Here is a 25,079-nt window from a genome sequence, read left to right as displayed (position 1 = left end):
TAATATGATTTATGGTGTGAAAAAAAAAGAAAAGCACCCAATTTTTGAGCCAAAAAAGCTGGGGGGAGTGGGGTTGGTCGACTATTACAAGGTATTAAGGAGTGCGTGAGTGCATACAGTATTTTACATGTAACGTGACATCCCAATTCATTGCCTCTTCTGATGAAGGCAAACAGGCCACTTGGTTCCCTCACTGCCCTGTCTATCAGGGAACTCCATTCCTGGACCACTAGGCCTCATTGTTCTCCACATTGTTCTCCAGGCCCTGCCATTCACAGTGTAAATCCTGTCTGCTTTAACTTCCAAAAATGAATCTCTTTACTTTTCCATCTGCCATTCCCTTGTCCACTTTCCCAGTTACTTTAAAGATTTAGACATACAGCCCAGCAAACTGGCTATTTTAGCCCATGAGTCTGGGCCACATAATTACACCCCATTAACCTACAACCTCTGGTACGTTTTGAACGCTGGGACAAAATCAGAGCCCCCGGAGAAAATCCACTCAGACACAGGGAGAATGTACAAACTTCTCACAGATAGTGAGGGATTCGAACCTGGGTCTGGTCCCGATTGCCAGCACTGTAAAGGCAATGTGTTAACCGCTATGCCAACCATGCTGCCTTTGATCTGCACCCATCGACACCTCAATCTTCTTCACTGTCCAATATTTCACTAACGTTGGTGGCACCAAAAACGTACGAAATTTGCACATAATTCTCATCCGAGTCCTTAATATTAATGACAGGTACCAGTGGATCCCTGGAGGAACCACCCGTCATCAGCATCCAGTCTGAGTGACAATGCTCCGCTGCCACGCTTAGACTCCTACCGTCGCCAACTCCGTGTCCCATTCAGCGGCTCACCCTGGATCCCATGTGAGCTGACCGTCAGGACCAGCCAACCATGTGGGACCTTGTCAAAGGCCTTGCTAAAGTCTGTGTTGAAACGAAGAAAGTCGCCAGAATGAGCCCCTGCCATCCAACCACACTTACCATAAATCTTAAATGCATAACACGCCTTCAGATCGCGTGGGGCCATTTCACTCAGTGCAGAGAACATGTCAAGGAAGTCATCCAAAGTCATGTTGCCCTCATTGTCCTGGGAGAACACCTCTGCAATTCTCTGGCGAAAGGGATTGTCCTGCAATTAGAGAAGAGGAGGAGGTAAATTATTCAGTGAGCACTGAGCACCACAATGGTCCATGTGGGGCAGAGGGACCGGTGTCCACACAGGATGGATGGAGGGCCCAGTGTCCAAAAAGGACAGACAGGGAGAGGGCCTGGTGTCCACACAGGTGGACGGAAGGCCTGGTGTCCACACGGGATGGATGGATGAGATAGGTGGAAGGCTTGGTGTCCGCACAGGACGGACGGAGGGCCCAGTGTCCGAACAGGACAGACAGAGGGCCTGGTGTCCGCACAGGATGGACTGAGGCCCTGGTGTCCAAACAAGACCTGGTGTCCACGTGGAGTGGACTGATGGGACAGACGGAGGGCCCGGTGTCTGCACAGGATGATCAGAGGGCCCAGTGTCCACATGGGATGGACAGAGGAGACAGACAGTTGGCCAGTGTCTCCATGGGACAGACGGGGGTGGGGGGGTGGTGTCCCCATTTTAGAAAGAAATCAGGAGGGCTAAAAGAAGGCATGAAATAAATTGTTCTGGCAGACATAAAAGGATCAACAAGGCAGACAATGAGTGAGGCAAACAACAGAGAGACCATGGACTCTGCACTGATTACAGAGGAGGAGGTGCTTGCTGCCTTGAGGTAAAAAGAAAATGTGGATAAATCCCCAGGACATGACAAGGTAGCGTTCCCGCTGTTCGTCGGGTCTGGTCTCAGAATGACCATCCTTGCCCATCCTCCACCCCATCCCAGGCCTCCCCATGCTCAGCAGCATCCCTGCTGGTCTTCTGCAGCATTCCACACCAATTTGTCCACCACCTCTGCTCTTCCCAAGCTTTAGGTCACAGGCCGGAGAAAGCCACGCTGATGGTGTTGATGAAAGGTGACAAGTCGAGGAGCCTTTAGGGAGCAGGGAGTTCAGGCTCTCCTCTTTCCCGGGCCTTTGGCCCCTTAGAAATGGGTGCTCTGGCCGAAGGGTGCACGACTGAGAGTGGGTGGTTGTTGTGGAGAGGACCCCTGTTCACTGGTCTTTGGAGAATGTCTGGCAGTGTGAGTGTGGCAATCGGGCCTGACATTCATTGGGAACTAATCTCCAAAACTGTCTATCAACCTAAAGCAGAGCCAAAGCTGCAAGTACCCCTCCATCAGCAGACACGAGTAGCATGTTCCCCATATCCCCTGTGTCCCCTGGCATGGAACACATGCCAGATCACTCAAAGATGCTGAATTACTCCTACTGCTGAGTTACAGCTAGTGTTCACACTGAGTCCAGTGAGCGTGCTCTCAGAGGGGCTAGGATCAGGCAGAGTTGGGTGGGAGACATGGTGGGCTTGAGTTGGGGTGGTTGCTGGGCACAGGCTACCTTCAACTCAGGCATGCTGCTGATCAACTGGTAAGGAACCTTCACGTCAGGATTGTTCTTGTAATCAAGGGGCACAAGCTGTGGTGCCAGGTCTCGATAGCGGTGGAACAACCTGCAATAAAAGGGAGAGGAACCAAAATGAAAAACATAGCTTGATTTGAGAAGTTTGATTGACTATTGATGTGAAGCAGAACCTGGATCACAATATGTGGACTTTAACTGCAGACCCACCCGGTGTAGAGCTTCGGATTTCGTGGAGTGTTTGGGTCAACAGCACAGAAACAGCTCTCCACCAACCATCAAACACCCTCCTGGCGATGTTAACCTTCTGCAGGAATAGAACAGGTCCAGCAGTCAGAGAATATCCTTTGTTGAAGGAGACAACTCGCAACGGAACCATGTCATACCATGTGCCGCACTTTTAAAACCTAGACGCATTGCTGCAGATACACTCAAGGTTCAGGACATTCGGGTCTAATCTCCCACCCTCTGTGTCAGTACCTCCAAAATCGCCTCTGGGACCAACGTCCCATCTGCTGTGGTGGAACACAGTACTGCAGGCATGGCCTTGCTGGACTGGGCAGGCTGGCCTGCCTTCTGTTCCCGTAACTCCTCCCTGTAAGATCCCTAATAAAAGGCTGAATAGCCCTGGTCTCTTCCCTCTGTACCTGCCTTGGACGTGAGCCAGCATGTAGAGGCATGCTGAGATTTTCTGGTTAATGAAGCCTTTGACTACTTGCTTTGTGTCTGCGGGAGGGTGGTCATTGATCGTGCCACAATTTATCAACCAGATTTTATTTGCCACGAACAAGATGATTCGACTGGATAAGCTGGAAACCGACCCCAAGGACCCAGAGGCCTCTGTCAAATTCGATACGTGGCTACATTGCTTGAAGGCCTACATGAGGCGCCATGAGATCACAGCCGATGGAGATAGATACGATCTGCTCTATGTAGCGGTGGGCCACCAAGCGTACCAGTTAATCCGTGACTGTGAAAGGCAATGGCCCTACTGATTAGGCTAGATCGAATACAGGCTGATAATGTTGTCTGTATGCATATCGCTTTGTTTCTTGTGACTTTTATTGGACATATTATGAAGGTGCTGGACAGGACTGACTAATACTACATGCAAGTGCATGCTATACGAGAACTTTTTTACATAATTTCAGATTTTCCGTGCATTAATTGAGTGTGCATGTTATAGGAGTGAAAAGCCTTTCCTTCATTAACATTCTCCACATATTAAGATTTTGGCTAGACATGACCTGCCATGCACAGAGCAATGCTGACTATCCCTAATATTTCCCGGTCTCTCCAAGTACTTGTATATCAGTTTCTCTGCACACCTTCCTACAACTTTCCCACTGCAAATGTCAGCCTCAATGGCCATAAAATTCCCATCTTATTTTTAGAGCCTTTTTAAACCCATGAAACACCATTTGCTATCCTCAATCCTCTGGCACCTCGCCTATGTGTATGCCACTTTCTACACTCATTTCGCTCAAGGTCCGAGGGAATATCTTGTCAGAGTCTGGGGATTTACCCACCCTATTTGCTTTAAGAAGAGGAAGCACCTCCTCCTCTATAATCTGTACAGATTCCATGTCCTCTCTGCTTATTGGCCTCACTTCTCCAGACTCGGTGCCTGTCTCCTGAGTAAATGCAGGTGCAAAAATGCCATTTCAGACCTCCCCATCCCATCGGCATCCAAATGTAGCTGACCACTCTGATCTTCAACAGGAACCATTTTTTTTCCCCTTCCTATCCTTTTGCTCAATTTATCTGTAGAAACCATTAGGAATGTCCTTCACTCTGTCAAAGCAATCTCATGTCTTCTTTTATCCTTCCTGCTTTCCTTAAGCATTGGTTAGATTTCTTATAAACCCCAAGCACCCCAATTGCTCCCTGTTGCCTTTACCTGCATTACACTTCCTTCTTCTGCACCAGGGCTCCAATGTTTCCCTAAACCCAAAGTTACTGCTACTTGTAAGTCTTGCCTTTAATTTTTACAGGAAGATCCAAACTTTACTCTCAAAATTTCACCTTCAAAGGCCTCCCACCAGCACGTCCTTGCCAGAAAACAACCTGCTGCTATCAAAATTGGCCTTGCTTCCATTTAAAATCTCCACCTACCCTTTCCATAATTATCTTGAAACTAATAGCATAATGATCACCGGATCCAAAGTGTTCCCTTACACAAACTTCTGTCACCTGGCCTGTCTTGATCCCTAATGGGAGATCCCATAATGAAGGCAATCACTATCAACTGAGCAGAGTGTCTGGGACAGCCCAGTAGGTTATTGAGCCCCTCCACTGCAGTTGGGTTGTGAGCACTGGCAGTTTCCTGAAGGTCAAAGGGAACACGAGGCCAGCACATCTGCCCATGTTGACAATCTAGCGTCCGAAATGAATGCTTCTCATCTCTATTTATCGTGTTAACTCAGGATTTCTTGGAGAAGCATCGTTTTGTCCAGAAACCTATGCACATTGCAAATAAAAAGAGGTGTGAAGGATGCAAAAGGTAACGAGGATCTTGGGACCGACCAAGACACGATAATGATGATGTGCAGTGCACAGATACTCTGAAATTCTTGCTTGTTGCAGCTAAACAGATATTTTGCTTTTTTAAAAAAAATAGAATAAATTAAATGAAAAGGAGATAATAAATATAAATGAGAGATAAATAATAAATATTCACAGTTACCAAAACGCAAGAAAAACAAGTGGTGTTACAATAGTGTAGACTGTCCTTGTGGTGTTGGAGCAGTCCCTGATTAGTGAAACAAAAGGAAGTTGAAAATCCTGATAGCTGTTGGGGAAAAAAACTGTTCTTGAACCAAGGGATGATGGCTTTTAGGCTTCTGAACCTTCTGCCTGAAGTTAGCAGTCAGAAAAGGTTGGTGGGAGTCCTTCATGATGTTGGCTGCCTTGAAGTAGTGCCTCGGACACGTCTTCACTGGATGGGAGGTCAGAGCCTGTGGTGGTCCTGGCTGCCTTATTCGAGTTCCTCAACCAGGCCGCGATGCAACCAGTCAGTATAGTTTCTACAGTGCACCTGCATCACAGGTACAGGGGCAGCAATACCTCTGAGCCAAGCCCTGCCAAATGTAGTGGACACAGCCCAGTTCATCGCAGGCAGAACTCTCCCCCTCATCAAGACAATTGACATTAGGGACACTGCCATCAGAGAGCAGCAACAATCAGCAAGGACCCACATGACCCAGCGTATGGTCTGTTCTCGCTGCTGCCATCAGGAAAGAGGTGCAGGTGTCACAAGCCTCGTGCCACCAGGTTCAGAAACAGCTGCTACCCTTCCACCACCAGATTCCTCAACAACAAACTCAATCAGGGACTCATTTAAGGACTTGAACTTTGTTTTATTATTTATTACTGAATATTTATTTCTGCATTTGCATTTACTTTTCTCTCTTTTGTTTACATTGCTTTCTTCTTGAGTACAGTTTACAGTTACCAATAATTAGAAATTCTGCCTGGCCCGCAGGAAAAAAGAATCTCAGGGGGGTAAGTGATAGGACGTTTGTACTCTGACAATAAATCAAAACTTTCAGCTTTGAACTTACCTCAGAATCTCCTTCCGTGTGAAGAAAGTGCAGTCCTTCAAAATACAAATGAAATAACTGTTAGAGTTGAAATACAATGATATTGGTAAGACTGCTTTGCATATCTCGATCCACTGACAGAGGCTGTGTTATTTTTTTCAAAGTGACTGGTTTGAGGAAACTTGAAATATGAGAGGGTTCCGTGCAGTGCAGACTTACTGAGAAAAATTAGGTTTAATTGAAGGGTTTGGTGAAGATGAGCTCGTGAGGAGAGGAAGCAGTAATGTTTTGAGGTAAACAAGAAGTTTGCAGGCACTGGGGTCTGGGGCAGGGCACAAACGTGCTGGAGAAACTCAGCAGGTCGCGCACCATCGACGTGAAGTCGAAGGGAGGCGATGTGTCAGGACTGAGACCTTCGTCAGTAATGTCAAAAACCAGGCAGATGCCCGAGTGAGGGGGGGGGGAGTTGGAGGGGAATGGACCAGCAGGTGATAGGTGAATCCCAGTGAGAGAGAGAAGGAGATAGGAGCTGAAAGATGACAGGCGAGCGGGGAGATGCTCTGTGAATGAGATGGAAAAGGGAAGGGGATGGGGAGCTGAGGGAAGAGAAAGAGGGCTGAGGCAAAGAGAAAGAGAGATGGGGAGGGAGTTAACAGAAATCAGAGGTTAATATTGATGCCAACTGGCAGGGGACTAACTGTTTGAAATCATTTCCATTACCTGTCTATCCTGCAATGAATTTTGATTTGTTTGATTAATGCAGGAGGGGAAGGGGATGTGGGAGTGGGGAGATGTTGTGGTGGGAAAGGTGGGGATAGGTCCAATGGGAGGCAGAACCAGACTGAGGCCACCTGGGATCTAAGGTTATTCCGGCACTTTCTGAAATGCAGATATAAAGGGATTGAAGGGCTGAAGGAATATGGGGAGGGATTGAAACAGAGACAGTACCATACAAGGGGGAGGGGCAGAGACACCACCCCGGGAGGGGACCAATGTGTGAGGCCCAAGAAACAAGATGATCTCCACAGACCGTCCTCTATTCCTTCTGCTCACTTGTTTTCAGGTGGGAGAGTTCACGCTACTTGCCTCCACCCCAACCAAAGCTTGACCTACCAGTGTGGGCATCACCTTGAGGGAGGAGGGGCGGCCTGTGGGAATCGAGTTCCAGGAGCTACGGTGAATTATCAGTGTGTTTACCTGCAGGAACCTGTCCGCTGTCGATGCTCCTGAGGGTGGAAACGACGTCCCTCTCAGTGGAACTGTTGGAGGGAAAAGTCCCAGCTACACAAGGCCCCATCTCCCTCTGCCTCGCATTCCCTCCATCCACCCCTCCCTACATCCACTACCCCTCCGACTCACCTTCCTCCATCTACCACCCTCCTCCTCCTCCTCCCCTTCTCTCCCTCCGCCACCCCTACCCCTGTGATTTCGACATGACATTTCAGACAAACAGGAGTTTCTGATGGGATGTGTGCTCCCCCCGGGCATGGATCCTACCTGATATGCATCCAGCTGTGGTGCTGTGAAGATAGTTTGCTTGTTGCCCATGTCTGTCTCTGACTCCCCCGAACCCTTCCTCCTGCTCTCAATACTGAGGCAGGAGGGGCAAGCGGAATATCAGATGGCCAATTTATGACTGAGTGACAATGGGATCATTTCACCCATTCTCATGTAAAAGCAGTGAAGAGAATGGGATGGCTAGCCTTGCACATACAGAATGTGCCAGAATATGCTCACCCAGCTAACGTTACACACATTCACAGCATGACAGCAGATGGGAATATTCCAACAATATTCCCATTTATTATTTACAGCCCTGACTGCTCCCAGCCCTGAGATTAAACCACCACAGAGATTCAACCAGCCCAGAGCAGTCACTTTGATATTTGTGGACATACTGAGTTAATTGTGGCAAAGATCAATAAAACTTGTGTTTAAATAGTGCACCCAGAAGTGGAGAGGGAGGAAATACTCAAGATGATGATATTGGTGGGGGGGGGGGGGGTCAGTCTATACAGAATGGAAGGGTGAAGGCAGTCCATATTGGGGTGGGCAGAATGCAGCAGGCATAAAGGCAGTCCATATGGTGGGGGCAATCCATACAGTGGGGTAGTTCATACAGGGGTGGGGGTTGGGGAGTGGGAACAGGTATTGGATGGGCAGAGGCACTCCATACATCTGTCACTATAAAACACTGGGTACTGCTGGGGATGGGTCTGTAACTGTATAATACCGGGGTCCATTTCTGGTGGGGATGGGTCTGTCACTGTGTAACATCAGGATACAGTATTGGTGGGGACAGGTCTGTCACTGTAGAACACCAGGATACAGTATTGGTGGGGACAGGTCTGTCACTGTAGAACACCAGGATACAGTACTAGTGGGTATGGGTCTGTCGCTGTATAATACTGGGGTACAGTACTGGTGGGGACAGATATGTCACTGTATAACACTGGGGTACAGAACTTGTGGGGATGGGTCTGTCATTGTATAACACCGGGGTACTGGAGGGGATGGGTCTGTCACTGTATAACACTGGGGTGCTGTACTGGTGGGGACAGGTCTGTCGCTGTATAACATTGGGGTACAGTACTGGTGGGGTGGGTCTGTCACTGTATAACACTGAGGTACTAATAATGAGAATGGCTTTGCTACTTTACTATATTCGTATACTGAATGGTGGAACATCTCTTGTGGTCACAGGTGTCAGTCCTTCACTGTATAATATTGGGGTACAACACGGGTGGTGATGGGTCTATATATGTAGCACACTGGGTTATACTACAATTATTATTCTGCCGGGTCCCAGAAACCTGAACCTGGGTCATATCTCTCCCTACCCCTTCCCTCCATACACCTGTCCATATCTTTTTCTGAAATATCAAAAGAAAGCCAGCATTTACCAATGTAGCTGGCAGCTTGTTCCATTCTCCCACTTCTCGCTGAATGAGAAATTCCCCCTAATGTTCCCTTTCAACTCTTCCCCTTTCAACCTCAGTAAAAATACGGAAATACTGGAGGAACTCAGCCGGTCTCGCAGCGTGCATAGGAGGTAAAGATATATTTCGATGTTTCAGGCAAAGTAGGAGAAAAAAGCTGGCAGCTCCTGAATAAAAGAAATGGAAGGGAGAGAGCTGGAGACCCACAGACAAAATGTGATAATTGGATATGGAGAGGAGGCCAGGAGGGTGGAAAGGTGAGGTTTGATGGGGGAGAGGTGGGTTGGGCTCTGTAAATGAAGAGTTGGATGAAAGGAGACAGATAAAAAAGGGAAGAGAGAGAGAGAGAGAGAGAGAGAGAGGGCATGCAAGTGCCCTACAGGAAAGGAAGGAGACGTGGGATGGGGATTGGATAACAGAAACTGGAGAAGTGAGTGTTAATGCCATCCATTTGGAGGGTGCCCAGATGGAAGATGAGGTGTTGTTCCTCCAATTTGTGCGTGGTCTGGCAGGGCATGAGTCTATGGACAGACATGTCAGCAAGGGAATGGGATGGGGAATTGAAATGGGTGGCCTCTGGGAGATCCACAGTATTGTAGCAGGCAGAGCCGAAGTGGTCAGTGAAGTGATCCCCAGTCTACGTCCAGTCTCTCTGATGTAGAAGAGACCAAAACGGGAGCATCGGATGCAGCAGATGACCCCTGCAGAATCACAAGTGAAATGTTGCTTGACTTGGAAGAACTGTTTGGGGCCCCGAATGATGGTGGGGGAGGAGGTGTGGGCGCAGGTGGAGCATCTCTTGTGGTCACAGGGGAAGGTGCCAAATGGGTGATTAGTGGGGAGGGAGGTGGACAAGGGGAGTCACAGAGGGAGCAGTTGGACCCGGATGCTGGTAGGGTTGCAGGTGAAGTCAAGGAGAATCCTGTCCTTGTTGCATGTGGGGATGTAGGGTGGAAGCGCAGGTGTGCGGGTAATGGAGGATGAACGGGTGAGGGTTGAGTTAATGCTCTTAGAGGAGAAGCCACATTGCTTGAAGATGGAGGAGATCTCGGAAGATCTGGTATGGAAGTCCTCATTCTGGTAGCAGAAGCCACAGATATGGAAGAATTGAGAGAAAGGAAGAGAATCCTTAGAGGGGACAGGGTGGGAAGAGGTGCAGTCGAGGTAGCTGTGCGAGTTGGTTGGTTTGTAGAAGACATCTGTTGAGAGTTTGTCTCCCGAATGGAGACAAAGAGATTGAGAAAAGGGAGAGAGTTGCTAGATTTGGACAAAGTGAATTTGAGGTCAGAGTGGAAGTTGGCAGCAAAGTGGATAAAGTTGATGAGCTCATCATGGCTCTATCACTGTATAACACTGGGTACAGTTCTAGTGGGGATCGGACTGTCACTGTAAAACACTGGATACAGTTCTAGTGGGGATCGGACTGTCACTGTAAAACACTGGGTACAGTGCTGGTGGGGACGGGTTTATCACTGTATAACACTGGGTACAGTGCTGGTGGAGACAGGTCTGTAACTATAACACTGGGCACAGTGCTGGTGGGACAGGTCTGTAACTATAACACTGGGTACAGTACTGGTGGGGACGGGTCTGTCACGGTATAATACTGGATACAGTACCTGTAGGTATGGGTCTGTCACTGTATACCGTTGGGTACAGTGCTGGTGGGATGGGTCTGTTACTGTATAACACTGAGTAGAATACTGGTGGGGACAGGTCTGTAACTATAACACTGGGTAGAGTACTGGTGGGGACGGTTCTGTCATGGTATAATACTGGATACAAAACCAGTAGGGATGGGTCTGTCACTGTATACCATTGGGTACAGTGCTGGTGGGATGGGTCTGTTACTGTATAACACTGAGTAGAATACTGGTGGGAACAGGTCTGTAACTATAACGCCCAGCACAGTACTGGTGGGATGGGTCTGTTACTGTATTACACTGGATACAGTACCAGTGGGGATGGGTCTGTCACTGTATAACATTGGGTACAGTACTGGTGGGGACAGGTCTGTCACTGTATAATATTGGGTACAGTACTGGTGGGGATGGGTCTGTAACTATAACACCCAGTACAGTACTGGTGGGGACAGGTCTGTAACTATAACACCCAGTACAGTACTGGTGGAATGGGTATGTCACTGTATTACACTGGGTGCAGTTCTAGTGGGGACGAGTATGTCACTGTATTACACTGGGGTACAGTTCTAGTGGGGACGGGTATGTTACTGTATAACACTGAGTACAGTTCTGGTGGGATCGGGTCTGCTACTGTTTAACACTAAGATACGGTACTGATAAGGACAAGTCTGTCACTGTGTAACACTGAGGTGCAGTACTGATGGGGATGGGTATGTCACTGTATAACACTGAGTACAGTTCTAGTGGGGACGGGTCTGCTATTGTTTAACACTGAGATACGGTACTGATAAGGACAGATCTGTCACTGTATAACACTGAGGTGCAGTACTGATGGGGACAAGTTGTCACTGTATAACACTGGTACAGTACTAGTGGGGGTTGGTTTGCCACTGCATAACACTAGATACAGTACTAGTGGGGGCAGGTCTGACACTATATAACATTGAATACAGTTCTAGTGGGGATGGGTCTGTCACTATATAACACTGAGGTACAGTACTGGTGGGGATGGGTCTCTCACTGTATAACACTGGGGTACGGTACTGATGGGGACAGGTTGTCACTGTATAACACTGGGGTACAGTACTGGTGGGGGTTGGTTTGTTACTGTATTACACTGGGGTACAGTACTGGTGGGGGTTAGTCTGTCACTGCATAACACTGGGGGGCAGTACTGGTGGGGACAGGTCTCTCTATTACACTGGGTACAGCACTGATGGGATGGGTCTGTCACTGTATAACAAGGAGATACTGTACTGTTGAGTACGGATCCTTTACTGTATCACCCTGGGGTACAATGCTGTTAGGGATCTGTTTTTCGTTGTATCACAATTCAATACTGTTGGGGACGTGTTGGTCACTATATAATCCTGGTGTATGAGAGAAAAGTGAGAACAGATCTAGGTAAGAAGAGATAGAAGAAAGAGGAACCTTATTGAGGTGAGAGAGTTCTTAAATTGGTAAATTGAATGTTTGTGCCATTGGGTTTGAGGCTGTCCAGGAGGAAAAGAACATCTCAGCACAGAAAAAGGCCTTTCAGCCCATCTTGTCTGTGCTGAATTATGACGTGCACCTGGACCTTAGCCTTCCATACCCTTCGCATCCATGTACTTATTCAAATTTTCCTTAAGTGTTAAAATAGAGCCCACACTCACCACTTCAGCTGCCAGCTCATTTGACTCTCACCACTCTCTGCATGCAGAAATTCCCCAAATGATCCCTTTAAACATTTTACTTTTCCCATGACCTCTAGTTCTCGACTCATCCAATCTCAGTGGAAAATCTTGCTTGCATTTATCTGTACACCTCATAATCTCTATCACAATCTCTGACACACCAAGGAAGGCGGGAGGCATACAGCAGCAGAAATGTACAAAACACCTCAGTGCAAAGCAAATCTTCAAAATGTAAGAACCTATCAAAACCTTCCAAGAGATCAAAGTTCAGCTGGAACATTACACCAATGTAACCTGTAACTGCTGTATCATAGTCTTAACAGCATCAGTGACTCACTGATACAAGGTCTAATCTATCTAAATTAAATTTAAATATCCAGCACAGTACAGGCCCTTTCAGCCCACAAGCCTGTGCCACCTAGTTATACTCAATTGACCTACAACCCCGAGTACATTTTGAAGGGTGGGATTCGAACACCAGTCCTGATGGCTGGTGCGGTAACAACATTGCGCTCACCGCTACGCTATCCGTGCTGTACAATCTGTGGGAAGAGAAGCAGTTAACGTTTCAGGATGGAGATCCTTTGTCACAGAAGACAAGGAAAAGCTGCAGGGACGGTGGAGGAAGGAGATATTTCTGGATGAACTGTAGAGATTGAGGTCAGTGGAGGATTAGGAGCAGAGAGAACTGAGAAGACTCCAAGAGCAGGTACTGGAACCTGGAACAAAACAGTCTGTTGGAGAATCAGTGGGTAAAGCAGCATCTTTAGGGGGTGGGTGGGAGGCATTGCCGACGCAGTGTCTTGAGCTAACATGTTGATAATAGAGAAAGAATGTGGGTGCTACAAAATGGTCACGCTGGAGGGATGTCCACTGTGGTAAACCACTGTACATTGAAATGTCTGGGCACGCCCATTGGTTGACTGTCTCTGTGGCCTCTCCCACAGTCTCCTGATTAAAGGTGACTGTTCCACAGCCCCCTCCGCAGTTTGGGACAGTCAACCAGCATGGACGTGAATAAAAGACTATCCGTTTTACATAACTTCCAGTCTTTCTGGAGTTATTGATGGTGCATCATCCACTCTTGGAACTGAGTAAATGCCGCAGATGGCCAACTAGTGCAGATGGAAATCGAGGTGCTCCAAGTTGGAGAGTGAAATGTTGAGTCCGGAGGGCCGAATCTGAGGTGCGGTGGGGGGGGGCGAATGAACAATCGTCCTAGGATGGGGGAATTGAAGATCAGGGTCATCCTTGCATTGGTCAGAATCCCACCCAGAGAAGGCCACCATGTAGACCTCAAACCTGATAGAATCACAAGTTGGATGGTCACTGTCTTTTGCAGTGAGGAAGACGTAGAATCAAACAATTTTACAGCATAAAAGAAGACCTTTTAGCTAATCCTATCGATATCTAGTTGTCCACCTGAACTGCTCTTATTTGCTTGCATTAGTCCCTTAGGTCTCCAAACCTTCCCTGTTCATGCACCTGCCTCAATGTGTTTTAAGTGGTACAATTGTACCCACCTATACTATTTCCTCTGGCAGCTCATGACAAATACCACTCACCGTGTGAAAAAGCTGCCCCGCATGTTCCTTTTAAATCTCTAACCTCAAATCTATGGTTGATGGGATAATTAAGAAGGCCTATGGGATGTTGGGCTTCATTAATGGGGGATTTAGTTCAGGAGTAGAGTGGACATGTTGAAACTCTACAGATCTCTGGCAAGACCCATACTTATTGTATTGTGTTTGGATTTGATCACCTCATTATAGGAAGGACGTGGAAGCTATGGAGAGAGGGCAGAGGATATTAATTAAGATGCTACCTGGATTGGAAAACAGTCTTATGAGGCAAGGTTAGCAGAGCTGGGATTTTCCTCTTTGGATCCTCATAGAAGGATGAGAGGAGACTTGATAGAGGTCTGTAAGATAATGAGAGGCAGTCAACACTGCTATTCCCAAGGCAGGAATAGCAAACATGAGAGGATATCTGTACAAAGTGAAGGGAGGGAGGTTTAGGGTAGACATCAGGGGAATGTTTTTTTTTTACAGAGAGTTGTGGCTGCCTTGCCTGGAATGCCTTTGCCAGTGATGGTGGTGGAGGCTGAAACACTGGGGGCATTTAGTGTAACAAGGGGGGAGGTTCAAGAGCCTGATAGCTGTTGGAAATAAACTGTTTTGACACTAGAGATGCTGGACTTCAGACTTCTCTACCTTCTGCACAAAGACAGCAGTGAGAAGAGGAGGATGTGACCAGAGTGATGGGGGTCCATTATGATGTTGGCTGCCTTCATGAGGCAACGCCTCACACACGTACATTCAATCAATGGATCTGAGGTCGGAGCCTGTGATGGACATGGTTATGTTTGTAACCATTTGCAGCCTTCTATGTTTATGGGCAGTCAAATTACAAAACCAGAGTATCTGACAACATGCCCCATCTCCCCAGACTTCTTAGAAAGTAGAGGTATTGATGTGCCTTCACGGTTGCCTTGATGTGCTGGTTCCAGGAGAGATCATCTAAAATCTGAACTTCCCGAACTTGAAAGTATTTACCCTCTTGGTTTCTTGGCTTCTTCTTCCTAAAATCAACAGTAAGCTTCTCGATCTAGGTGACATTGAAATTGTTGTTGCAAGATGGTTTCTCTTGTATCAGGCTCTTGATCTCTATCCAGACTCCTCCTTTCCAGTTATTTGGCCAACAACAACCAAACACATTGAGTTGGAGCTGAACTTGAGCACACAATCTTGGATGTACATGGAGAAGAGCAGGGGACCAAGCACGTAGCCTTGGGTTGCCTGTGCTGGTGGTCAGCAAGGAGGAGGTAACGGTGACCTTATCGAAGACAAGGAGGCAAAGAAACACGATGGATCATGTACAAGGTAAGGGAGGTAGGTGGAAATGTTGGATAGCAGAGCAGAACCTGTTCAGCTGACTCACTGTACATCTGCATCAATCGGTCGTTGACTGTGGTGGTAATTGTGAGCACAATGCTTATGTTGGTCATCATGTGGCATCATGTGCATTGTGAGGTCAGTGTGTCACTACAGGCACCTTGGCTTCAGCTGCATACAGACCATCATGAAGCAATCACCCAAAGCATTGGTCAGACCACACTCTCTGTCCCGTTTGAAGTTCTGGGCACCATAACTGACTTTATTGGTAAGTGTGTGGGAGGACAGTGTGACTAAGAGATCACCACGGTTAATCCCTTATCAGAAACCATAGACGGACCATAAAATTGGCTCGCTACTGAAGGCTGGTTCTGAGGCATTCGTGTCAGGGGACCCAACACTTTACAAGTGTTGCCATCAAGAAAGCAAAGGGATGTATTTCTCCAAGCTCGAGTCTGGGGAACAACACACTAGATCTAATCATGGGTAGCTGCAAGGGGCAAGAGGGTGAAGTGTTTGTGGAAGAATCTTTAAAGGCCAGCGACCATTGTTCTATGATGTTTAAGGTATATGCAACTGGAGGAGTTTGGGGAGTTGGGGAGCAAGTGAAATAAGGAAATCAGGAGTAAAAAAAAGAGGTGAGGCAATAGCTCTGGTGGATAAAGTTAAGTATGATCCCCAGAGATTTTATAAGTACTTAAAGGGAAAAAAATGGACTTCTCTGAATCATTGTGGTCTACTCTGTGTGGGGCAGCAGGAGATGGGCAAGGTCCTCAATGAGTACTTCTCCATTGTTTTTAAATGAGGAACTTGGGGCAGCCCATGGTAGTGCCATGAGAACAGTTAGTATCACAGTTGAGGAGGTGCTGATGTGCATGAAGGTAGACAAATCTCTGGGCCTGATCAGATGTATCAGAGCACATTGAGAGGAAGAGAGGAAATTGGCTGAGATTTATTTTGTCATTAAATATAGGTGAGGTGCCAGAGGACTGGAGGGTGGCAAATGTTGTGCCTCTGTTCAGGAAGGGCTGCAGGGATAAGCCTGGAAACCATAGGCCAGTGATTGATGGCAATTTACTGGAGAATATTTAGAGGGAGAAGATTTTCATGCACTTGGACGGACAAAGGCTGATTGGGAATAATCATCATGGTTTTGAGGGACCCAGGAGCACAGGTACATAGTGGTCATGGTGGTCAAAAAGTCTTTCATCAGTCAATTGAGTACAGCAGTTGTGAGGTCATGTTGCAATTGTATGAGATAGTCATTCTCAACCTTTTGTTTGGTATGGCCCCATTAGGACTCTGCTCAAAGTTCATCGGCCCCCCCTTCCCTGTGAAGCAGACACTTTGGTTGGTTTTGTCCACAATTCTCTCCTAACCCCTCTATACCTCGGGGCCCCCTTAAATGTGCTGAGGCCCCAAATGAGAATGGCTGCTATAAGACATTGATGAGACCCCATTTGGAGTACATTGTGTTCAGTTTTGGTCACCATTTTTTTGGAAAGATGATATCAAGCTGGAGAGGGAGCAGGGAAGATTTACAAGGATGTTGCCAGGACTTGGTGACGGGGTGGGGGGGGGGGGGGAGGGTTGCTGATCTCTGGGGAGATATTGAGTAGCCTGGGGTTTTATTCCTTGTAGTGCAGGAGGGTGAGGGGTGATCTCGTAGAGATGTACAAAATCATGAGAGGAATAGATTGGAGAGTCTTTTGCCCAGGGCTAGGGAATCAATAACTAGAGGACATCAGTCTGAGGGGAGGGGAGGGCAGGGAAAGAGATTTAACAGGAACATGAGGGGTAATTTTTTTTTTACATAGAGACTGGTGAGTGAATGGAATGGCTGCTGGAGGAGGTGATCGCTGCAGGTACTATTGCAATAAAAATGGACACCTACCCGCAGAGGATGGGTTCAGAGGGATATGGACCAAACAGAGGCAGCTGGCACGATTGTGGATGCGCCATTTTGGTTGGAATTGGCAGGTTGCACCAAAGGTCCAGTTTCTATGTTGTAATACTCCATGACTCTAAACTGTAAGTTTAAAAAAAATGCATAGTGCAGTGGCATCACTAGCGTTGGTGCAGTAACTCATGGTGTCACCACCAGCCCCCCTTCTTTTCTAATTACTACCTCATTCTCAAAAAGGACATTGATAAGTTCACAAATACTAATTACCACTATATTGTAGCTAAAACATTAGAAAATTTTGACAAAAGCACCAACTATAACATCACCAGCAGCAACGATAACAACAGCACGTGCTTGTAGCCCTTGCAGACAAAACCATGTGATCCAAAGCGTAATTGTAATTGGGTAATAATCCTTTGCTAGTTCTATTATAAATAACCATCTTTTTCAGCCGTCCTTACTGGACACAGGTTTCAAGGAATGGCGTAGATTAGGGATCCAAACTTTTTACAATCTGTTTATTCGAGCAGCCACATTTAATCTTTCTAACAGACATTTTTTTAGCTATTTACAAATTAGACCTTTTGTTCAGTCGAAGCTTTCTGATTTCCCATGAATTTCCAATTCTAACATTCTTGATTTTTAAAAAAATTTAGTTTTATTTTCATGGTGGATTGATATCATGTATTTATAGGATTTAAAATCAGTCTCCATGGCTGGGATTAAGAGTGACTGGGAACGAGATTTGAACATAACATTTTCAGGTGAAGATGGGCTCTCTGCTCTTAGCTTGATTAATGATTCCTCATCTTGTGCAAGGCATTGTTTATTACAGTTTAAGGTGGTACACAAAACTCGTGTCCAAACTTAAATTATCACGTTTTTATGCAGATATTCATCTTTCTCTGATCCATATGTTTTGGGAGTGCCCAAATTTAGAGTGATTCTGGAAAGACATTTTCCAAACTTTATCAATGATTCTTAAGCTTAATTTTGAACCTTGTCCGTAGGTTTTAGCTATTACCACATTGATAGCCAGACGAGCAATCTTACTGAAATGGGAAGATGATTCATCCCCGACTCATACGCAGTGGCTATATGATGTAATGTCCTATTTAAGTTTGGAGAAAATTAGATATATTATGGATATAAAGTTTTAATTTATAAAGTTGTGGAGCCCATTTTTTGTATTTTATTCTAATTGGAAGAATTAAGAATTATCGTGTGCTCCAGAGATTCACTGTCCGATGTCTGGGGGGGTCACCATTGGACCTACATTTTTGTTTTTATTTATTATACAAGGTAACCTTGATTAGAGGAGGGAGATTAGATGTAGTTTTTTAGTTATGTTTTCCTTTTTTCACTTTTTTTTTAAACAGGTTTAACATGGTTTTACAGATCAATTCAAATTATTTTTTCTTATGTTTATTTAAGAATTCTAGACTTAGCTTCATCTAACGTTTTACTTTTGTGTGTGCTTACAAATGATTTGCTATGTGCTTCATTTTTCAAAACTCTGAATGTCAGCTTATATGTTAAACTCAATAAAAATATTTTAAAAAAGAAAAGTAATTGGGTAATAATGACAGCTATGACCGAAGCGCATTAGAAGGTTCAAAGAGTAAATTGAGCATTGAGTTTTCACTTGCAGGTGCATTTATACATGTAAGCTGGGCTTATGTTTTATGTTGTTATAATTAACTACAGGGATATTTTCATAAAAAATAAATTTCTGCTGAAACACTGCACAAAAATTTTATAAAGTCATTTTGGTGTCACCCCCTCAGATGGTGTCACCCAGTGTGGTCCACAATCCCCAATGATTAGGATAGATTCAGCAATGATGGTTCCCTTAGCCAGGGTGTCCAGCAAACTGACATCTCACAATAAGATCAACATTTGAGAAGCAATTTCTTCATACAGAGGATGGGGATCTTTGGAATTCTGTACCACTAGCTCTCCAACTGAGTGTAGATATTGATACATTTTTGGATACAGGAAAGCAGCAGTGAAGTAACAAGCCAGCCATGATCTCAATGAAGGAAAAGAGCAAACCTGCCCCGCTCCTATTTTTATGGTCTAGTGCAGGCGTGGCCAAAATGCGGCTCATGAGCTACATGTGGTTATTTGACAGATAATGTGAAGCTCGCGGGGTGGGGGCGGGGTGTTGGGGCAGCGGAGGTGTTGGGGCAGCAGAATGGGGGGTGTCGGGGCTGGGGGAGCGAAATCAGGGTGGGGGGTCAGGGCTGGGGGAGTGGGGTCGGGCCTGGGGGAGCGAAATCAGGGGAGGGAGGGGGGTCAGGGCTGGGGGTGCGACATCAGGGGAGGGAGGGTGGTCAGGGCTGGAGAAGCAAAATCAGGGGAGGGGGTCGGGGCTGGAGGAGTGAAATCGGGAGGGGGGGTCGCAGATGAGGAGGGGAGTGAAATGAGGGGGGAGGGGAATGAGGGGGAGGGGAATGGTGGGGGAGGGGGATGAGGGGGGATGGGGATGGTGGGGGGATGGTGGGGGAGGGGAATGGGGAGGGGAATGAGGGGGGAGGGGAATGGTGGGGGGATGGGGATGGTGGGGGAGGGGAATGGGGGGGAGGGGAATGGGGGGGAGGGGAATGAGGGGAAGGGGATGAGGGGGGATGGGGAATGGGGAGGGGAATGAGAATGAGTGGGATGGGGAATGGGGAGGGGAATGAGGGGGGAGGGGAATGAGGGGGGATGGGGATGGTGGGGGAGGGGAATGGGGGGAGGGGAATGGGGGAGGGGGATGAGGGGGGATGGGGAATGGGGAGGGGAATGAGAATGAGGGGGATGGGGAATGGGGAGGGGAATGAGGGGGAGGGGAATGAGGGGGGGGAATGAGGGGGAGGGGAATGAGGGGGAGGGGAATGAGGGGGAGGGGAATGAGGGGGGAGGGGAATGGGGGGGAGGGGAATGAGGGGGAGGAGGGGAATGAGGGGGAGGAGCGGAAAGGGGAGAAGTGGAATGAGGGGTCAGTCTGGGGGAGCGGAATGGGGGGGGGTCGGGAATGAGGCGGAGGGGTCAGCACAGGGTCCCTCAGCTGGCCAGGGTCATTGGGTCACGCGTCGCAGGAAGTGACGCGATTCACGCGGGACGGGGTTCGGCCGTGGGTGCTGGAGGGGGGCGGCGCAGACTAGGCCGGCTCCGGCTTTGGACACCGCCAGCGCGGCCGGTCTGCGGGCTGAATCACGACCGTGTGCGGGCGCTGGCGAACCTCTCGACGAGGCGCAGCCCCTCTCGCATCGTTCACAGGGGGCGAACGCACCGCAGCGGCTCCCCAAGGTATGAGCAAGAAGCAGGCAAAGGGACCATGCTCAGAGGCTGGTGGCAGGGGCGAGGGGCACAGGCCAGCAGGCTGAAGGTGCTTGTTGGATAGGATAGGACGAAGGTGATGGGGGGGGGGGGGTTGGATCTGAAAGGGAATAGAGAGATGAAAGGAGACCTGGTTGGTGGAGGTGGGGGGTGGGGGGTGGGGGGGGGGGGGTGGAGATGTGAAACTGGAGAAGTTGATGTTCATGCCATCATGGTACCCCAGGTGGAATATGAGGTCCAATTTGCGAGTGGACTCAGTCTGGCGGTGCAAGAGGACCCATGGACAGACATGCCAGCAAGGGAATGGGCAGGGAATTTTGGGGGGTACATTTTATTTTTCATTCAAGTACAGTATTCATATCATCGAGAATAATAAAAAAACACAATGGTGCAAAAAGAGAGCATATTTTCTCCCCCCCCCCAAAAAAAGTAGGAAAAATTGAAGTAAAAATGCCTCTGAGTTAAATTTCAAATTTACGTAATGATCTTGAACCTTGAATTAACTAGGGAGAGTTGGAGCGGGAGTGGCGGACACTGTTGTCACAATGAAATCCAGATAACGTTTCCAGATCTTATCAAATTCCATAAATTATATGTTATTTTCTCTAATGGTATACAATTTAAAAATTCCGTTTGCCATTTATTCAACCCCACATTATTGTCTGATTCCATGTTACAGCTATACATTTCTTTGCTATTGCTCCACTTAAAAACATCTGATAAATATCTAACCAAATCAAAACTATCTCCTAATAAAAATATTTTGGGATCTTCCAAAACTTGCATCTTCATAACTTGTCCCAATAAATTACTTGCATCTTCCCAAAAACTTTCTACCTTTTCACATTGCCCACGGACGGGGAGTTGAAGTGGGCAGCCACTGAGAGATCCACACTATTGCCAAGGTGCTCAACATAGCGATCTCCCAGTCTCTTCGAGGCGGGGGAGACCGCATCGGGGGGCACCGGATTCAGTAGATAACCCCCCTGACAGCGATCTCCCAGTGGCAATCCATTGTGGTTGCACGCCACGTTGTCAAGCTGGCCTGTCTGCCCATGGCCTTGTGGACTGCCACAACGAGGCCACCCGCAAATTGGAGGAACAACAACTTCTCTACAGTCTCCAATCAACTGTGTCAACGCCCTCAAATTCCGTTAACTTCTTTCCCTACCCCTTTGTCCTCCAGATCCCTTCCTTTCAGAAACTTTCTTTGCCCCCAAGAAGACTCCTCATCTTCTTTCTCTTCTACTACTATGTCACCCTCTTACCTGTTAGCCTGTGTTCCCTCCCCCCTCCCCCCCCCCCCCATGCACCTTTTTGTTCGGGCATCTGCCTGATTTTAGACACTCATGAAGAAGGGCTCAGGCCTGAAACATCGAATATCTTTTATATCCTATGGATGACCTACTGAGTTTCTCACTCACATTTGTGTAGTGTACTAGACCCCAGCATCTGCGGGTTTTCTTTTTGATCTCCATCTCTTCCACTTTCTTTACCCAGTATTTTATTACCTCAATCTTTATTACTCCCCAACCTCATTTTTATGTTGCGCTACCTCCCTGTAATGATAGTGATTGTGGTTGCAATGCAACTTGCAATACCTTACTATTTGATTGGACTTGGCTGCCAGCAGAGGGCTGACACATGGTAGGCAGAGCTGTAATAGAGGCTTGCAGCCTCATGGCATGCCTCATGGTGCTGATCATATCAACTTTAAAGTAAAGAACCTTTTACTTCACACATACGAATAAAAGATGAAACATGGTGTCAGAAGTGAGATGAAGGAAATACTTTAAAAGGTAAAATATGAAGTCAGCAACTGATCAATGAAGAGAAGCTAACACAGTGAAACATGAAAGGATTACATCCACCCGCGAAACTTCAGCTGACAGGTAATGTGGCTGAAAATTGGAACAGATTTAAACAGCATTTTGGATTGTATTTGTGGCAGTCGGAGCTGATGAGAAAAATGATAAAGTGAAAGCATCAGTTTTCTTACATGTGGTGGGTGATGAAGCCCTGGACGTGTATAATAACTTCACATTTGCTGCTGAAGGAGACAAAATGAAACTGGAGGAAATAATGGAACAGTTTGAGGCATACTGAATACCTAAACGTAATGTGATGTTTGAGAGGCACAGATTTTTCACATGTGTACAGAAAATGGACAAAGTAATGATCAGTATGCGACTGAATTGAGAAACTGAAGCAAATTCTGTGAATTTGGTGGACTGACTGACTCGCTGATAAAGACAGATTTATGTGTGGTTTTCTAGATAATAGTCTAAGGGAAAGACTGCTAACTGTAGAAACTGTAAAAACGCAGGCGAAAGAGCTCTTCAGTGAAACCAGCTGCAACGTGGATGCAGTGAACGAGAACTGACAAACAGTTTAGCAAAAAGTGCGCCAAAGTGGAAAGAAAGGCGTGGCCAGCAAACAAAAATGAAAGGGACAATCGAAAGCCATGTTGTCGATGCGGAGCGCAACACCTACCAAAGAAGTGTCCAGTATATGGTAAAACGTACTACATGTGCAACAAAAGCAATCATTATGCCTGTTGCTGTAGGAACCAAGTGCAACAAAGCAAGGTTCATGCAGTAGATGAAAGGGAGCTAGAGGAATTCTATGTAGATGTTATGACTGAAAACAAGAAAGAAAACAGAGACTGGATGTTGAGATGAAACGTGAATGACATATACATTTCAGTTAAATTGGATATTGGAGCATAAATTAATGTAATATCAGAGAATGATTTTTTAAGAAGATTAGGCCCAGACCAAAGATGTATGGAACAAAATTGAAGGTGACAGTATATTCAGGTACCGATATACCAGTGCAAGGAGAATGCATGGTCAAAGTGAAATACAAGGACAGAGCACATGCTAACAGATGTACAGGCCATACTAGGTTTAACAGCCTGTAAGAAACTGAACCTGGTAAAAAGAGTCCTCATTGTGGAAAGCGAAGGAGAGACAGTCGATGATGAACTCATGAAAGAGTACAATGACCTATTTCAGGGTTTAGGCTGCCTTCCAGTAGAACACACAATCAGAGTGGATAAGCATGTGCCACCGATAATACATCCATGCAGAAAAGTTCAATTTGCTCTTTAAAAGCAACTAAAAGCAGAGTTGAACAGGATGGAAAGTCTGAACATGATTCAGAAGATAGATGAGCCAACGGAGTGGGTGAGTTCACTTGTCGTTGTGGACAAAAAGAATGGAAAGCTTAGAGTTTGTCTGGATCCAAGAGATCTAAACAGACCAATAAAGAGAGAACACTTTAAGCTTCCGACACGTGAAGAAATCATGTCACAGTTTTTCAAAGTTTTTCAGATGCATCATCAGGATTTGGGCAGTTAAAATTGGATGAAGCAAGTTCAAGTCTGTACAAGTTCAATAGTCCATTTGGCAGATACAGATTCCTCAGGTGACCATTTGGAATCGGCTCAGCTCCTGAAGGGTATCACAAAACTATCCATATGGTCTACAAGCGCCTGGATGGAGTTGATACCTCAATGGATGACATCTTAGTATGGGGAACCAAGAGAATGGAGCATGATGAGAGACTAAGGAAAGTGCTGGAAGCAACAAGGAAAGCAAACCTGAAGCTGAATAGAGAGAAATGCCAGTTCGGGGTGACAGAACTAACATTTGTAGGAGATATTATCGGCAGTGAGGGCATCAGACCAGATCCCAGAAAGGTGTCTGCCATTGGGAACATGCCAAGGCCACAATGCAAAAAGGACGTACAGAGGTCAACTATATGGGTAAATTCATATCCAACCTCTCAGAAAAGATGGCTCCATTGAGACTAACAGAAAATAACATTGAATGGGAATGGAATCGTGAGCACAAAAAGTCATGGAGCGAACTAAAGAAACTGCTCACAGAGGAACCAGTTCTGAGGTTTTACGACCCAGCAAGACCAATCAAGATATCAACAGACGCATCACATAGAGGGCTCGGTGCAGTTCTTCTGCAAAAATATGATGACTGGCAACCCATTGCATAAGAATCACGCTCAATGACAGATGCAGAGACTCAAATTGAAAAGGAGCTGCTCAGCATCACAATGCCTGTGAAAGATTTCATCAGTTTGTGACAGGATAAGCAATCAGTGGAGAGACTGACCATCAGCCCTTGATTGCATTGTTCCAAAAGCCATTAAATGAATGTCCACTGAGAATACAAAGAATGATGATTAGGCTGCAACGCTATACACTGAATGTGACGTTCACTCCGGGTCAGCTAATGTACACAGCAGACATCCTTTCCAACTTAATGACATCCACAATATTTAAGTGTGGTCTCACCAACACCTTGTTTCACTGTGTCATGATGTCCCAACTTTCGGTCCCAGTACTCTGCCCAATGGAGGCAAGCATGCCAAATGCCTTCTTCACCATCCTGTCAACTGAGTCATCACTTGTTCCTCCTCTTCCTCTGTCATAACTCTTGAGGCAAAGATTCACATGCACCTTCTTCAACCTTGCTCTTTTTTTGCATGACAACTGTCCTGCCAGCTGCCAGCCGAGTAAGCCTCGATGGAAAGATGCAAGTTTCTTACCTCCCAAAGAACACTACATCTAAGATTCAGCCCCTAGATCAGGGGATCACCTAGTGTTCAAGCAGAATTACAGGTT

The 25,079-nt window shown here is 46.6% G+C and overlaps 2 protein-coding genes across 5 annotated transcripts in view; one reads left to right on the top strand and one right to left on the bottom strand.

Annotated features, from left to right (window-relative positions):
* The window catches only part of LOC138758871 (calcium and integrin-binding family member 3-like), a 35,163-nt gene extending 19,873 nt beyond the window's left edge, over positions 1 to 15,290 (bottom strand). The window contains exons 1-4 of the mRNA XM_069928380.1: positions 14,866 to 15,290; positions 6,074 to 6,108; positions 2,490 to 2,601; positions 993 to 1,140 (exon numbers count right to left, since the gene is read on the bottom strand). Coding sequence (XP_069784481.1) covers positions 993 to 1,140; positions 2,490 to 2,601; positions 6,074 to 6,108; positions 14,866 to 14,928 — 358 coding nt within the window. The 5' untranslated portion in view covers positions 14,929 to 15,290. The remainder of the gene's footprint in view (positions 1 to 992; positions 1,141 to 2,489; positions 2,602 to 6,073; positions 6,109 to 14,865) is intronic.
* Positions 15,291 to 15,352: 62 nt separating this feature from the next.
* Positions 15,353 to 25,079, top strand: part of ctns (cystinosin, lysosomal cystine transporter) — a 76,432-nt gene continuing 66,705 nt past the window's right edge. For 2 of the 4 annotated variants that reach the window (XM_069928372.1, XM_069928376.1), the window contains exon 1: positions 15,353 to 15,472. The gene's annotated coding sequence lies outside the window, so the exon portion shown is untranslated. The other 2 variants (XM_069928373.1, XM_069928375.1) reach the window with 2 other exon arrangements.

Source organism: Narcine bancroftii, chromosome 3, assembly GCF_036971445.1.
Source record: "Narcine bancroftii isolate sNarBan1 chromosome 3, sNarBan1.hap1, whole genome shotgun sequence".
In the NCBI taxonomy this organism is placed as follows: domain Eukaryota; kingdom Metazoa; phylum Chordata; class Chondrichthyes; order Torpediniformes; family Narcinidae; genus Narcine; species Narcine bancroftii.
This window is presented reverse-complemented; position numbering and strand designations above follow the sequence as displayed.